The sequence below is a fragment of the Oncorhynchus nerka genome, linkage group LG13 (assembly GCF_034236695.1).
Source record: "Oncorhynchus nerka isolate Pitt River linkage group LG13, Oner_Uvic_2.0, whole genome shotgun sequence".
In the NCBI taxonomy this organism is placed as follows: Eukaryota; Metazoa; Chordata; class Actinopteri; order Salmoniformes; family Salmonidae; genus Oncorhynchus; species Oncorhynchus nerka.
In genome coordinates this window covers 47,537,571-47,554,323 of record NC_088408.1, presented here as the reverse complement: position 1 = coordinate 47,554,323, position 16,753 = coordinate 47,537,571, and the positions used below count along the sequence as shown (strand labels likewise).

General features: G+C 40.8%; 1 protein-coding gene across 1 annotated transcript in view; it reads right to left on the bottom strand.

Annotated features, from left to right (window-relative positions):
• Positions 1 to 16,753, bottom strand: part of rngtt (RNA guanylyltransferase and 5'-phosphatase) — a 159,430-nt gene that overhangs the window by 78,642 nt on the left and 64,035 nt on the right. Inside the window, 1 exon segment of the mRNA XM_029677151.2 lies at positions 6,267 to 6,431. Coding sequence (XP_029533011.2) covers positions 6,267 to 6,431 — 165 coding nt within the window.

Sequence of the window (16,753 nt, the reverse complement as noted above, 5' to 3'; positions counted from 1 at the left end):
CTACAACCAAACAAAAGGCAATGTATGTCAAAGTATGTCAAGTAAGTGAAAGTTACAAATATGTGTAAACTGTTAGCACAATGGACTGCAGATAAATGAAATTCAACTGACACCATTGCCTGAAGATGCAATGTAAGCACGAGCTGACAATAATTGCCTATTTTTGACTGCTGTCATATCGACACATATTATAATGCCATCATTGCTTTATTTATCAAGGCCACTGGACATTTATAATGATGTTTAGGCTACTGATGTTTCATCATTGGATCGCACGTCTTGCTGACTGTGTCTCTTGGTGGTTGGGGTATTTTTTTTATTTTGTAGTTCTAAAAAGATGTTACCGTGTTCCAACACATATGCTTTCTGTTTCATAGTTGTAACAAAAGACACTTCACTAATAAAATTGATTGAACACTTGACTTAGTGTTTTTTTATATATAGCCTACCACAGTAACATAAACTAATGAAAATGATTGTGTTATTTGAAATAAAATAGGTATTCTAATGCTATCCAAAGCCTTCATAAACACAACCAAATGATTCTCTTTGTGATAGCATATATGAATGGATTAATTACACTGTCAAACCAATTCACTTTTTGTCCTGAACACATAACTGAGTACTTTATATTCTCTAGCATAGTGGTGGCTGCATCATGTTATGGGTATGCTTGTAATCATTAAGGTTTGGGAATTTTTCAGGATAAAAAAGAAGAAGAAATGGAATAGAGCTAAGCACAGGCAAAATGCTAGAGGAAAACCTGGTTCAGTATGCTTTCCACCAGACACTGGGAGATGAATTCAACTTCAGCAAGACAATAACCTAAAACACAAGGCCAACACTGAAGTTGCTTACGAAGAAGACAGTGAATGTTCTTAAAACATTCTGAAATTCTATGGCAAGACCTGGAAATGATCAACAGCCAATTTGACTGAGCTTGAAGAATTTTGAAAATAATAAAATGTGCAAATGTTGCACAATCCCGTGTAGAACGCTCTTAAAGACTTACCCAGAAATCTTCACAGCTGTAATCACTGCCAAATGTGATTCTAACATGTATTGACTCAGGGGGTTAACTACTTATCTAATAAAGATACTGTATATTAGTGTTCTATTTTTTTATTTTATTATTATTATTTTTTTTTTATACAAATGTTAGAATTTTTCTTCCACTTTGACAGTGTGTATATTGTTTACAAAAAATGACAATTAAATCCATTTTAATCAGACTTTGTAACAAAATGTGAATAAAGTAAAGGGGTATGAATACTTCCTGAAGGCACTGTAAGTTAGTATTGGTTGCATGAGAAATATAAGGAAAGCTATTAATAAAAGCTATTACTGAGCTGGATAAGAGTGTTTGCTAAATGACTCAAATGTAAATGTAATTGACTGTGGGCTCTTGCACAAAGCATAATTAAACCCAGTGAGTGAGCACATTTAGCTGATGTGAAAGAGCATTCAGTGACACTATTCATTAAGCCCAGATCTTTTGCTCATCTACTGCCAGTCATTTCAAATGACAAGAGGGCTCTCCATCTGAACCCTCTCCCATACTCCAGTCTGCTAATGGGCCCTTAATTTAGACCAGAGCTAAGGTAAATCTAATCTAAAGCCTCATCTTCCACTCAGCACATGCTTTTTGCCTCCAAGGGGTCAATTTACCAGTCCCATCAACGTCCAATTTACTGAATAAAAGGCAAAACGATAAAATAAAACAGAGGAACTATAAGTCCTTTGTATTCCAACAGCAGACCAGCTATTGCAGCCGATTCAAAACAATTTCACAAACAAAATAAAATAGATAATCCTATATAGTCCAATTTGAAAAGAAAACCGCTAGAGAACGCTGCCGGGCGTCTCATTTAGCATATGCATCAGATTAATATCAACCCGCGAGGTGAGCAAACATAAGAACCAACGATTGATAAATAGTGCATAAAGAAATTAGTGAAATATATCCATGTAAAAATATAACAATAGTTATTTGTTTAGATAGAGTAAAGGATATGTTTTGTATTATTCTACAAAAGTCCTAGTGAAAAATGTAGGCCTAAAGCCAATTTTCAACACTTTAACCTTTTGCGTGTAGGGGGCAGTATTTTCGTTTTTTGGCTAAAAGAAAAACGTACCCATTTGAAACTGCCTATTTCTCAGCCCCAGAAACTAGAATATGCATATAATTGTCATATTAGGATAGAAAACACTATAAAGTTTCCAAAACTGTAAAAATATTGTCTGTGAATATAACAGAACTGATATTGCAGGCGAAAACCGGAGGAAAATCCAATCCTACAATGAAGCAATTTCAGGTCTGATCATCAACAAAAAGCTTTGCTTTCCACTACACACGATAACAAACGTCTATATTCACACTAAAATCAAACACGAATGTTCTGAACTGCATTTTGATTGGACGACGAGTGAACAGTAGAAGAGAGCTGCCATCCGGTCTCCTGTGGGTATTACATGTTGATTCTTCAAATACCACCTCGTTAGAAGTTAGCCAAGACTGGCTTCTACTGATCATTTTTTACAAGTGCCTCTTAATTTGAAAGCTCTCTGTTCCTATGCATGCCTATCCTCCATTTAAAGGGATATCAACCAGATTCATTTTTTCTATGGCTTCCATAAGGTGTCAGTAGTCTTTAGACATAGTTTCAGGCTTTATTTTGAAAAATTAGCGTGAAAGATCACATTGCGTAAGTGGATAGGTGGGGGCTCTCAGAGTGAGTTTTGCGCTACAGAGTAAAGCGGCCATTGTTTCTCCCGGTGTTTTTAAAAAACCTACACACCCGTTTGATATATTTTCGAAAAATATATTTTAAAAACAACCTGAGGATTGATTATAAAAAACGTTTGACATGTTTCTGTGGACATTATGGAATGGAATTATTTGGAATATACGTCTGCGTTGTCGTGACCGCTCTTTCCTGTGGATTTCTGAACATAACGCGACAAACAAACAGAGGTATTTTGGGTATAAAAATAATCTTTATGGAACAAAAGGAACATTTGTTGTGTAACTGGGAGTCTCGTGAGTGAAAACATCTGAAGATCGTCAAAGGAAAACGATTAATTTGATTGCTTTTCTGATTTTCGTGACCTAGCTACTTAATGCTTAGTGTACATAATGTTATGTTATGCTATGGATAAACTTACACAAACGATTGGATTGCTTTCGCTGTAAAGCATAATTTCAAAATCTGAAACGGCAGGTGGATTAACAAAAGGCTAAGCTGTGTTTTGTAATATTGCACTTGTGATTTCATGAATATATTTTTTTGTAATATTATTTGACTTTGGCGCTATGCAATTCAGCGGTTGCTGACGAAAATGATCCCGCTAACGGGATGGGTAGCGTCAAGAAGTTAAGCCAATGACCCATCAACAGTCTAACAGTCAAATAAATACATTTAATTTATGCTATCTGATGAATAATAATTTGGTTGTGTTTATAAAGGTCTTAGGTAACAGAATACTGAAAAACTATTATTTCAAGGAACATAACAGCATTTTCATTAGTTTATGTTCGTCTAGGCTACAAGTACAAACGAAAAAGCACTAGTTCAAGTCCATCAATAAGAAGTCCATAATTTAGTTTGAGCAAGTCTAAAAAAAATATTGTTTAAATAAAATGTATTTAAAAGAAAACAGAAGTTTATTACGTTACTAGTCTTTGCTTAGTAGCCAGAGCAATGCAGCCGCGAGTGTGGTCATGTGCTGAATGCATGGATAGCCCAGATATTCTTGCAAAAAGTGAAATTTGGAAATAGAGCTCCACCTCTTGAATTTTGTAGAGATATGTGACAAAGGTAAGTGTCATAGAAACCGCAAAATATTATCTTTCTGATACTATATAGAAATGTGACTCTGAAGGAGGATTTGATAAACTGATGCTTCTTTCCCTGCACCTGTCAAATATAAGATTTGCCCATCTCTTCATTTACAATTTAACAACAGATAATATTGTCCCTCATCAGACTATTGTACATTTCATCCTGTCTATAGGCTAAGTTTATGTGTGAAATTAGTTTCGGTATAGTCCTGATTGGCCGGCTGTGCAGGCTGACAGGCATGGTTTCCCCTCGTTTATCAACTTGGACAAAGTCAAGGATATGTTTTGCACTATTCTAAAAGACCTACTGCAACCTGTAGCATGTTTTAGTTTCCCTTACACTATTGTTGCACTAAATTTAAATCACACTTTTCACCCTCATCATTGTTAGGCCTAATTTAAATTTGATTGTGAAGTAATGTGCACAATTATCGCCCATTCATCCATTTGTCATTCATTCAGTGGGATGGCATCGTTTGATTCCCATTGCGCATCAACTCGGATAGAGTCAATGATATGTTTGGCATTACTCTAAAGGCCTACTGCAACACTTAGCATGTTTTCATTTTCCCTTACAATAAATCTATTACTAATCTAATTTATTGTAAATAAAACAGTCCAGGTAGCAGCTTATTTTTACAAAGTAAAATGTAAAAGAGAATGACATCAATCCGCAAGGATCGCGGTCAAATTATGTGCTATAAACATGAGCGCCAACGCTGATAAATAGGCATAAGAAACGTATCTTTCTAAATTAAATCGACCTCCTCACCCTCATCATTTGGTTGGGCCTAATTTAATTTTCAATTGTTAACCAACGTGCACAATTATCACCTATTCATCCTTTCATTCATTCAGTAAGGAGAGAGATATAGACGCATTAGCGCCTGGCTGGGTACCAACGTCTTACAGCGCATTGTTTTGGAGGGTTACGTTGGGAATAGGTGTAAAGAAAAAACAGGTCAAAGGGCTCATAAATATTTCTCTGTGATTTCTAAATTCAGACAAATTGAGCAATGTAAAATACAAACATTTAGGAAAGGTCAGGGAAAGAGCAGGACTTTTTATTGCGGATTACTTTTATTACACAATCAAATGTCAATGGCCGTTGGTCTATGGCAGTTCTAGTGTTAATTCAGGGGAGCTGGAAACTTGAAGAAAACCCACACAGCCTCGGCCTCATTGAAATATCATAAAAGGAATTTCCGGCAAACATGCCATGAAGTGGAAAGCTGCGCCGCCGCGAATGAATAAACCAGATTTCTATTCCCACATTTCATGATGTCTCTAACAGAGATATGGCTGTACGCAGAGCAGATGGCCTCAGCATCGGAACAAAGACATAGCGAATGAGGCAGGCGTAATTCCAATGACTTCATTTCTGGAATATCTTAATCTACATCCTGCTAACAAGACAGTGGGCAATCTGTCATAAAAGCCTCAGACAGGAGGGGCTGGAAGTTGGAACAGGGTTTACCAGGGGGGTAACCCAGTCATTCATGGCTAACATTTCATGCAGGACAAAACATGCTCCAGCACAAAGAGATCAGTGATAGTAGCTGGGACTGGAGCTGTTCCCTGCTTCCGCCATGACCAGACCTGCCATATGAACAGTGGTGGGAAAAATGTGAAGACTGCCACAAACCCTTGCTCCCGCTACTCTGTTATCAGGCATTTAATGGAACGTACAGAGCTACAGTTTCCCACTGATCTGGCGCAGTGTAGATCTAGTTTTTTTGTGCAATGTCCTTTGGTGGAGCCATTATGAGACTGAGGGTGCAGGGCCTTGCTGGCGAGTTTTAATAGCTTTTGGCGAATAAAAACACTCTTGTCCTTGTCAGTAGAAGCACATGATCTGCAAAAACAAATTTCTCTGTATAGAGGTAGGCCAGGATTCCTAATATAAAAAGGCTCCTTAGAATACCTCCATGATCTGTGAATAATCAATTATAGATTGTAAATAGTGGAGCCACATAGGCCATTTTCAGGGCTAATAATTTTTTCTGTTGATTTATAGTTTTTATGAATATTCCCACTGATTAAAAAAGCTTTGATCACATTTATTTTTCCTTTAATGGTGACAGAGGAATCTACAATGCCCTTTGTACGAAGGCAGTCAAAAGCAGTCAATCTACAGTAAAAGCACAGCGTGGGAAGAAAATGCAATGTACCCTTTATGAGAGCACATTAATACTTCAAGATTAATAATACATATTTGTTTCAAAGTGAGAAAACAAAATCGGCGACTGTGAAGCCATTTAAAGTTTATCTATCCTGTTGTTTTGATTAGGCCTTAGACGAGTCCCTGAACTGATGGAAAAGTTAAATAATGCATTAGTAACATGTACGGCTAGAATGTCAGACCACCACAGACTTGTGATGATCTGGCCCTGGCACAGTTTGTGCACATGCATGCGTGTATTACCTTTCGTGCTGCGTGGATGTCAAAGAATGGCTTGTTCCTGACACTGAAGGGCTCCTTTGTCTTGTCGATCTGTCCCGTCTTCATCTTCTCCATCCGAGGGGAGATGATCTCTTTCTCTATGCACAACAGCCGAATATTGAAATCACACTGACCGACCGGCTGACCCTGAAAAACAAAACAGACAAACAAATGAATCATCTTTGAACACAGCGTGAGGCATTGCATTTCTATAATTCATTTGAGAAGGAACTAATGCAAAACCTGACTTGCTAATACAAAGGCAATTTTGATTGCCAATATCTCCCCCACAGCTCAATGGTACAGTGAATATGAACGCATTTGGATGTTTTTACTTGGTTGATATTTTCAAACGAAATCCAATCTTTCATATCTTCCTCTCGATAGATTGGTCTAGATATGACAAGGTTACGAGCTGCCAATCCAGTGCCATGGCAACAGTGTACAGGTCTGAATAATCATAAGCTGAACTGAAGAGAGAGAAAGGGAGAGAGAGACAAAAAGACAGAGAGAAGATGAGACGAGATAGAGAGAGATTGAGATTGTTGAGTTCTCTTGGGATAGCTACAGCCAGGGCCATCAAATAAAGAGCATCGCTAAGGCAGCCAGAAGTCACAGGTAATGAGTGTCTGTGTATTCAATCAACGTTTTAGTGAGGTCGCCATGCCAACGGGTCTCGTCTAATGTCCTCCACTCCTGTTTTTCACACAGAGCTTCTGAGAAAAGGATAGGTTCACTTCAGACTGACAGCAGTATGTCTCCCAAACCTCAGGGACCACAAATCTTCCGTTAGGCACTAAACGGTCAGTCCGTTCTCATCCGTTTGGTGCCTAATGAATATGACCCTGAACACGGACAGAAACAGGGATGGACTGCACTACCGAACTTGCCAAATCGTTTTTCTTTGCGCCCTAATGAATATGACCCAGGTCTATGGGGGTAAATCATTGACATAGCAATTTGAACATGTAGAATATATTTGTAGTTGTACACAATTTGCTAGTGTGCAACTGATGACTTATGAAGATGAAAGAATAATCTGTAGTTGTAAACACATCCTCCTACAGGTAATTTAATATTTGCGAGCAATAATTGCATCTGTACATGTCAATTTCGCGCCCTTAGACTTTTGGCAGTGCTTTAGCGCCCTATGTGACAAAAAGATGTGTAAATGTGCAAACAGAGATTTACAAGCAAGGAGAGAGAGTGAGTGAGAGCAGGAGCTCTTGGAGGTGGGACCTCTTTCTTCTAACCAATCAGATGAGGTTAACACAGACCAGTATACTCTACAGTGGTTGGTTGGTGACAGCTCACAAGGGGCCGTGTTGTCTGGCACAAACACCTGTCAATCAAGACATACATTACCAGGTTACCACTTGTATCCACCAAAGACTGTTCATCAAAGAAGCCCAGCTGTTAGTTGTCATGGCAGGTAAGTTTAAATGCCATTCTTTTATGGCTAGTTAGCAAGCTTTTATCTTCTGTAATATTGTTTTTGGAAGCTATTGTCCAAGTCATTGCTATTAAGAGTTCGCCAAAATCGATTAGGTAAAGTTATTTTGCAAACAATTTTGAAGCTAACTAGCTAGCTTGATTTTGTATGGAGCCATAGCTAACTAGCACAACCATTAGAAAAGTAATCACTAATCTTAAGACCAAAAAAACTGACATAAATCTCATGAATATAGATCACCCAGTTAGATCTGAAGTTTTAGTAGAAGCACGACTGAAGGTAGAAACTAATTTGTTTAGCTTTAGACATTGACTGCATTCTGTAGCTACTGCCCTTTGATTAATGCAAATCCCTATCTAAACCATTTAAAATTGTCTGTCTCCACTCTTCAGGCTGCAATCCACTCCCAGTTAAACAGGGTCCGTTCAGGCCTCCGTCAGCTCCACAATGCCCTGGGAGACGGGATGGACATCCAGAACTCCCTGGCAAAAGTCAGCAATGCCTGGAGGCAAAGCATCAACATCATTAGGAACCTGAAGGATGTCAAATAAGCAGGGATGCAGCACAGTCAGTTAGCCTCAGCTGTGGAAAACTTGTATATTAATAAATGCCACTTGAATGGGAACTATTATTGATGGCTTGCATTGTATTTGATATGACAATGTACAGTTAATATATTTATGTATGAATATTTCTCCTCCCTTCCTGGGATGTGCCTGAGAGGGTGGCAGACACTCTGTTAATGATAGAGCAAGCAGAGGTGCTGGGGGTCCATCACAAGCGGAGGACCCTGGAGTGCTCATGGAATGACCTCATGTACAGTCGGTGTCGCTTGGGCAGCAAGATCATGCACAACATTAACCTCATGCGAAACTACTTTGGCAAGGTGCAGGGCCTGTCGGACAACCTGGCCAAGAATTTGTGGATAGTGCTTCAGCGCGCCATGGGCAAGGCTGTAGGCAACAGTGAGCAGTGACACTAGTGCAGTGCTTTCTCCACAAACACCGTGGCAGGTTCTTCAAGCTCTGCTACAACACTGTCCATGAGGGTGCAGGAACTGGCTGCAAGAGAACCTGACGGCCAACAAAATGTCTCACATTAATTGGGTCCTCAATTAATACCTACAAAGGCAAGTCAGTACTGGGACTCATGTAGCGTCAGTGATATCAGGGCACCAGACAAATCACAACTTTCTACCAATTTCAATGGTATTCAATTGGTTGTAGTTACAGTCGTCTCATCCCTGCAACTAGCGAACGGACTCGGGAGAGGCGGAGCCAGAGGCTGATTTTCTTCCAGGTAGATACGGAGCCATTCATAGTCTTCCAGTTATCATATAGGTAAACTGTACCCCCTTTTGTCACATCAGCATTAATTTCTTAAGCAAATGGGGGAAAATAAGTGGTCTATAGATGGTACAGTAAGGTTACTTTCAGTGATGGAACATCAGGAATTTCGGCACTGGCCGAAAGTACCTTTAGGCACAAAGTACCTCTGGCTAGCGGGCTAGCTTCACATCCATCCCTAGTTACTTCAGTGTGTATTTGTCCAGACCTGAGAATTTATTCTTGTCTGAATACGTACCACAGCAAGGGCTCTATTTGGTAAAACTTTCTGTGACATTGAAGGTCACCAATAACACAGCGGCCTCCATCAATCTTAAAGAGAAGAAGTTTGGAACCACCAAGACTCTTCCTACAGCTGGCCGCCTGCCAAACTGAGCATTCGGTGGAGAAGGGCCTTGGTCAGGGAGGTGACCAAGAACTCGATGGTCACTCTGACAGAGCTCCAGATCTCCTCTGTATAGATGGGAGAACCTTTCAGAAGGACAACCAGCACTCCACCAATCAGGCCTTTATGGTAGAGCGGCCAGACGGAAACCACTCAGTAAAAAAAGGCACATAACAGCCTGCTTGGAGTTTGCCAAAAGGCACCTAAAGGACTCTCAGATCATGAGAAACAAGATTCTCTGGTCTGATGAAACCAAGATTGAACTTTGGCCTGAATGCCAAGCATCACGTTTGGAGGAAACCTGGCACCATCCCTACTAGAGGTCGACCAATTAATCGGAATGGCCAGTTAATTAGGGCCGATTTCAAGTTTTCATAACAATCAGAAATCAGTATTTTTGGACACACCGATTTAGTCGATTTTTAAAAATACCTTTATTTAACTAGGCAAGTCAGTTAAGAATACGTTCTTATTTTCAATGACTGCCTAGGAACGGTGGGTTAACTGCCTTGTTCAGTTTTACCTTGTCAACTCGGGGATTCAATCTTGCAACCTTACAGTTAACTAGTCCAACGCTCTAACCACCTGCCTCTCATTGCACTCCACGAGGAGCCTACCGGTTACACGAATGCAGTAAGAAGCCAAGGTAAGTTGCTAGCTAGCATTAAACTTATCTTATAAAAAAAATCTATCAATCACTAGTTAACTACACATGGGTGATGATATTACTAGTTTATCCAGCGTGTCCTGCGTTGCATATAATCGGTGCAGTGCGCATTCGCGGAAAAAGGACTGTCGTTGCTCCAACGTGTACCTAACCATAAACATCAATGCCTTTCTTAAAATCAATACACAGAAGTATGCAGCTGTGCAGCAACGCTCCCCATCCAATCTGACAGTGTTGAAGAGAGTTTGCAGAGAATAGGAGAAACTCCCCAAATACAGGTGTGCCAAGCTTGTAGCGTCATACCCAAGACTCAATGCTGTAATCACTGCTAAAGGTGCATCAACAAAGTACTGTTTTTGCTTTGTCATTATGGGGTATTGTGTGTGTAGATTTGCGGGGGGGAAAAAAACTATTTAATCAATTTTTGAATAAAGCTGTAACATAACAAGATGTGGAAAAAGTCAAGGTGTCTGAGTACTTTCTAAAGGCACTGTATATTAGAATGCCACACACCTAACATCTTCGGCGAATGGGTCAAAATGGTCTTATTCTCATGGTATACAGCAGGTGTCAATGAAGATTAGTTATGTGAGTACTCTCCCCCAATTGCTCAGTTTAGCCAGGCGGCCAGCTCTAGGAAGAATCTTGGTGGCTCCAAACTTCTTCCATTTAAGAATGATGGAGGACACTGTGTTCTTGGGGACCTTCAATGCTGCAGAAATGTTTTGGTACCCTTCCCCAGATCTGTGCCTCGACGCAATCCTGTCTCGGAGCTCTACGAACAATTCCTTTGACCTCATGGCTTGGTTTGCATCCCAATATTGTGTTCATTGTTTTCAAAAGCCTTTTAAGTAATGACACTAAGACCGTGAGGGTAAGACAGCTGTACTAAGGACAGTCAAACAAAAATCATCCTAAATAGGGGTTAAAACAGTATCAATAAATTAGTCTTAATGCAAGCAGATCCAAAAAAGCTGTGTGATATGCACTATTGGACTGGGATTGCAACATCTCCTGTGGACCTACCAGTTGACCACGAGCACCATTCTCTCTTGGGGGACTAAACAGCTCAGTACAAACTGAACCAATAACGGCATAACCTGGAGGCCTAGGAGAGCCAGAAAGCCCTTCAGTAAATTAATTAAGTAGCATCTCACGAGCCTTGGCTTGTGCGAGCCGGAACAGCATCTCCTTAATGCTGAGTGCCATGCTGAGACACATTGGGTCTACAGTCTTTGGTTAACTCAGACGGGGATCAAACTTCCAATCTCGGGGCAGACACTAACCACAAGACCACAAAGTTGGTCACAGACAGCCCCTACCCCTTCTAAAAATTTATTATTTGACCCTTCATTTAGGCCCATTCGACCCCTTGCTTTCCCGCTGCATATCGTCAGTGCGCTGCTGTAACTCAAAAGTACAAGTCTCCTGCTGTGATTTCAACTTCAAACAAGTGTTTTCGGGCAATCGCTTAGCGAAAGTATCTTAATGCTTTCCGAGTTGTATACATTAGTGGTGGCTGGCCAGAGTTTGTTTCAGAAGTCTCCCGTGCTACTATTCAGTAGTAGTTTCTTCTAGTTTGATATCAACACAGTTACTCTACCCCAATTCAGGTATAAATCATAATCAAGAGGTGTATAGCGTTTGAAAAACAGAAAACTTTAGACTGGTGCCCAGATATCACGAGTGTGTGCCTCCATCTGGGTCATCAATTAATACTTACGAAAGTAAGTCTGTCCTCCCATTCTCTGTATAAGGAACCTGTGTTTTGCTTAATCATGTCACCAGACCTGGATTTGAACCGTTATTTGATGCCTTTTCCAGAAATGAGAATTAGTTTACAACCTAAGATTATAAAAATTCAAGAAATTGTATGAGGATGGTGTTGGACCATCTGACACAAAAAAGGGGGACAGTTTAATGAAAAGGAGTAATCTAGCATGAATTAAACTGAACCAGTGGTTTAGTCGGCCAAGTCATATTCATATGAAATGGAGAGACAATAGAACATTTGGGCGTCTATAACAATAAGACACTGGAGTGTCCACTATAAAACATTTAAAAATTAAACTTGGGCTATTGGCACAGATCATCTGCCATATGTGTGTGTGAGAGTGAGTTTATTTATTTATTTATTTCACCTTTATTTAACCAGGTAGGCAAGTTGAGAACAAGTTCTCATTTACAATTGCGACCTGGCCAAGATAAAGCAAAGCAGTTCGACAGATACGACAGAGTTACACATGGAGTAAAACAAACATACAGTCAATAATACAGTATAAACAAGTCTATATACAATGTGAGCAAATGAGGTGAGAAGGGAGGTAAAGGCAAAAAAGGCCATGGTGGCAAAGTAAATACAATATAGCAAGTAAAACACTGGAATGGTAGTTTTGCAATGGAAGAATGTGCAAAGTAGAAATAAAAATAATGGGGTGCAAAGGAGCAAAATAAATAAATTAATTAAATACAGTTGGGAAAGAGGTAGTTGTTTGGGCTAAATTATAGGTGGGCTATGTACAGGTGCAGTAATCTGTGAGCTGCTCTGACAGTTGGTGCTTAAAGCTAGTGAGGGAGATAAGTATTTCCAGTTTCAGAGATTTTTGTATTTCGTTCCAGTCATTGGCAGCAGAGAACTGGAAGGAGAGGCGGCCAAAGAAACAATTGGTTTTGGGGGTGACTAGAGAGATATACCTGCTGGAACGTGTGCTACAGGTGGGAGATGCTATGGTGACCAGCGAGCTGAGATAAGGGGGGACTTTACCTAGCAGGGTCTTGTAGATGACATGGAGCCAGTGGGTTTGGCGACGAGTATGAAGCGAGGGCCAGCCAAAGAGAGCGTACAGGTCGCAATGGTGGGTAGTATATGGGGCTTTGGTGACAAAACGGATTGCACTGTGATAGACTACATCCAATTTGTTGAGTAGGGTATTGGAGGCTATTTCGTAAATGACATCGCCAAAGTCGAGGATTGGTAGGATGGTCAGTTTTACAAGGGTATGTTTGGCAGCATGAGTGAAGGATGCTTTGTTGCGAAATAGGAAGCAAATTCTAGATTTAACTTTGGATTGGAGATGTTTGATATGGGTCTGGAAGGAGAGTTTACAGTCTAACCAGACACCTAAGTATTTGTAGTTGTCCACGTATTCTAAGTCAGAGCCGTCCAGAGTAGTGATGTTGGACAGGCGGGTATGTGCAGGTAGCGATCGGTTGAAGAGCATGCATTTAGTTTTACTTGTATTTAAGAGCAATTGGAGGCCACGGAAGGAGAGTTGTATGGCATTGAAGCTTGCCTGGAGGGTTGTTAACACAGTGTGCAAAGGGACAGAAGTATACAGAATGGTGTCGTCTGTGTAGAGGTGGATCAGAGACTCACCAGCAGCAAGAGCGACCTCATTGATGTATACAGAGAAGAGAGTCGGTCCAAGAATTGAACCCTGTGGCACCCCCATAGAGACTGCCAGAGGTCCGGACAGCAGACCCTCCGATTTGACACACTGAACTCTATCAGAGAAGTAGTTGGTGAACCAGGCGAGGCAATCATTTGAGAAACCAAGGCTGTCGAGTCTGCAGATGAGGATGTGGTGATTGACAGAGTCGAAAGCCTTGGCCAGATCAATGAATACGGCTGCACAGTAATGTTTCTTATCGATGGCGGTTAAGATATCGTTTAGGACCTTGAGCGTGGCTGAGATGCACCCACGACCAGCTCTGAAACCAGATTGCATAGCAGAGAAGGTATGGTGAGCCGCAGCTGCTTTCCAATCTTTGGGAATCTCAGACGACACGAAAGAGAGGTTGAACAGACTAGTAATAGGGGTGGCAACAATTTCGGCAGATAATTGTAGAAAGAAAGGGTCCAGATTGTCTAGCCCGGCTGATTTGTAGGGGTCCAGATTTTGCAGCTCTTTCAGAACATCAGCTGAACGGATTTGGGAGAAGGAGAAATGGGGAAGGCTTGGGCGATTTGCTGTTGGGGGTGCAGTGCTGTTGACCGGGGTAGGAGTAGCCAGGTGGAAAGCATGGCCAGCCATAGAAAAATGCTTATTGAAATTCTCAATTATGGTGGATTTATCAGTGGTGACAGTGTTTCCTATCTCCAGTGCAGTGGGCAGCTGGGAGGAGGTGTTCTTATTCTCCATGGACTTTACAGTGTCCCAGAACTTTGAGTTAGTGTTGCAGGAAGCAAATTTCTGCTTGAAAAAGCTAGCCTTGGCTTTTCTAACTGCCTGTGTATAATGGTTTCTAGCTTCCCTGAACAGCTGCATATCACAGGGGCTGTTCGATGCTAATGCAGAACGCCATAGGATGTTTTTGTGTTGGTTAAGGGCAGTCAGGTCTGGGGAGAACCAAGGGCTATATCTGTTCCTGGTTCTAAATTTCTTGAATGGGGTATGTTTATTTAAGACGGTTAGGAAGGCATTTTAAAAAAAATATCCAGGCATCCTCTACTGACGGGATGAGATCAATATCCTTCCAGGATACCCCGGCCAGGTCGATTAGAAAGGCCTGCTCGCTGAAGTGTTTCAGGGAGCGTTTTACAGTGATGAGTGGAGGTTGTTTGACCGCTGACCCATTACGGATGCAGGCATTGAGGCAGTGATCGCTGAGATCTTGGTTGAAGACAGCAGAGGTGTATTTAGAGGGGAAGTTGGTTAGGATGATATCTATGAGGGTGCCCGTGTTTAAGGCTTTGGGGAGGTACCTGGTAGGTTCATTGATAATTTGTGTGAGATTGAGGGCATCAAGTTTAGATTGTAGGATTGCTGGTGTGTTGAGTGAGTGAGTGAGTGAGTGAAGAAAAAAAAACATTTTCTGACCGGATATTTAGGCTGCTTTAGTGAGACTCTTAGCTCCGTCTACATTGTTCTGTTGCTTGGTATAAATAACATATTTATTAAAATAGGCTATAGCCAATAGGAATATAGGCAATTTACTCAATGTCAACCGTGCATTGCCCTGCTGTGTGCTGCCTGATACAATTCTGATCGGAGTAATTGTTTGATATTATGATTTGTTACCATCCATTCGGACAACTGAAATCTATATTCTGGTCGTCGGACTTTAAAAAAAATATATATATTTTTTTTTACTTGCCACGGACAAGCGGAAAAACCTTAATATCGAGCCTTGGTGGTCTATGAAAACTTCATCTGATTGGTTAGAAGAAACAGGATCCACCTCCAAGAGCTCATTCTCTCCCTCTCTCCTTGCAAATCACTGTTTGCACATCTACAAAGCTTTTGTCACGGTAGGGAGCTAAAGCAATGCAAGATGCAATTATTGCTCACAAATATTAAGTTACAACTTAGCCAACGCTATTACAACTACAAATCTATTCTACACGCTCAAATCGTTATGTCAACGATTCACCGCAGCCTATGCACCCCAGCCACTTCCCAGTCTGGCAGGGTGGAGGGAGCCGAGACTGACAGTTAGTCAAATAAGCACAGCACTTTAGTGTCTTCAACCATCGCTTCATACAGCAAGAAAGGCACTGATCTCAGTTCTTGTTCCGGGAAGTCAAATCCAAGTCAAGTCCAAATTCAAATTTCAAAGCCCTTAGTTATTCATACAGCAAAGAGAACACAAAACGCCACCAAAATTCTGCAGCAAGAAAAGCGCACAGAGAATAATTTTCCCTACAGTGAACGAAATAGAAGGAAAATAAACAATGACGTAGTAATCAGATTAGAGCGCTGCAGAGTGACAATAGCAGCCTTCATTTGCAATCCAGTGGCAGTCTTATCTGCTTGGATGTGCTTCATTAAAAAACACCAACTACAGTCACTCATTAGCAGGAACGGACTGCTGGAGGGCCTGACAGGCGGCCGATCAGCGTTAATTGCAGCACAGCCTATACATCATCTTCAACATTCACTATGATCATCCTCATGATCATAGACTAAGCCATATACAGTATTCTACTTTCTTTGGACTTCTCATAAGGCTTTGATGTAGCCTAGCCTACATGCAAACAGCATTGACACAGATTGTGGCTTTTCAGATCTTGCTGAAATCACACTCCAAGAAGCCAAATGAAAGAGAGAAAAACAGAGAAAGAAAAGAGACGCACGGAGAGAAAGAGAGAGAGACAGAAGCTTGCAGAGAAAGGTTGTTGTGACAATGTTCTCAGCAGAACTGAGAAATACTGAAATGCAAGCCTGAAAGATAAAGCTGCAGCACTTTAACCTATACCCAACCTATACCCAACATTGGTCAAAAGTAGTGCACTGAGCCCTATGCCCTGGCCGAAAGTAGTGCACTAGATAGGGAGTCATTTGCAGGGCCATACATATGTTTGTGCCCCAGGGGAGCAGCTCAATGCTTAAAGTAAAAATTCACCCATTATGACGGTTATATTGTTTTTTTGCATTTCTGAGCGATGTTCTATCGATTCACTGGGTCATTTTATGTTTATCTGAAGCTATTGCTGTTCAAGCAGGCAGAAATCTGACTGGTATGAAGTAGCATTGCGATAAAGCTGCTCTTACTACACAAGTCAATAGGAATACGACTTTTAGATTGCGAAAACATCTATGATACATGTCAGATTTCAATACTGGCCGATGTCATAACGATATTCCTACTATGATACATTTGTCATTTAACAGAGGG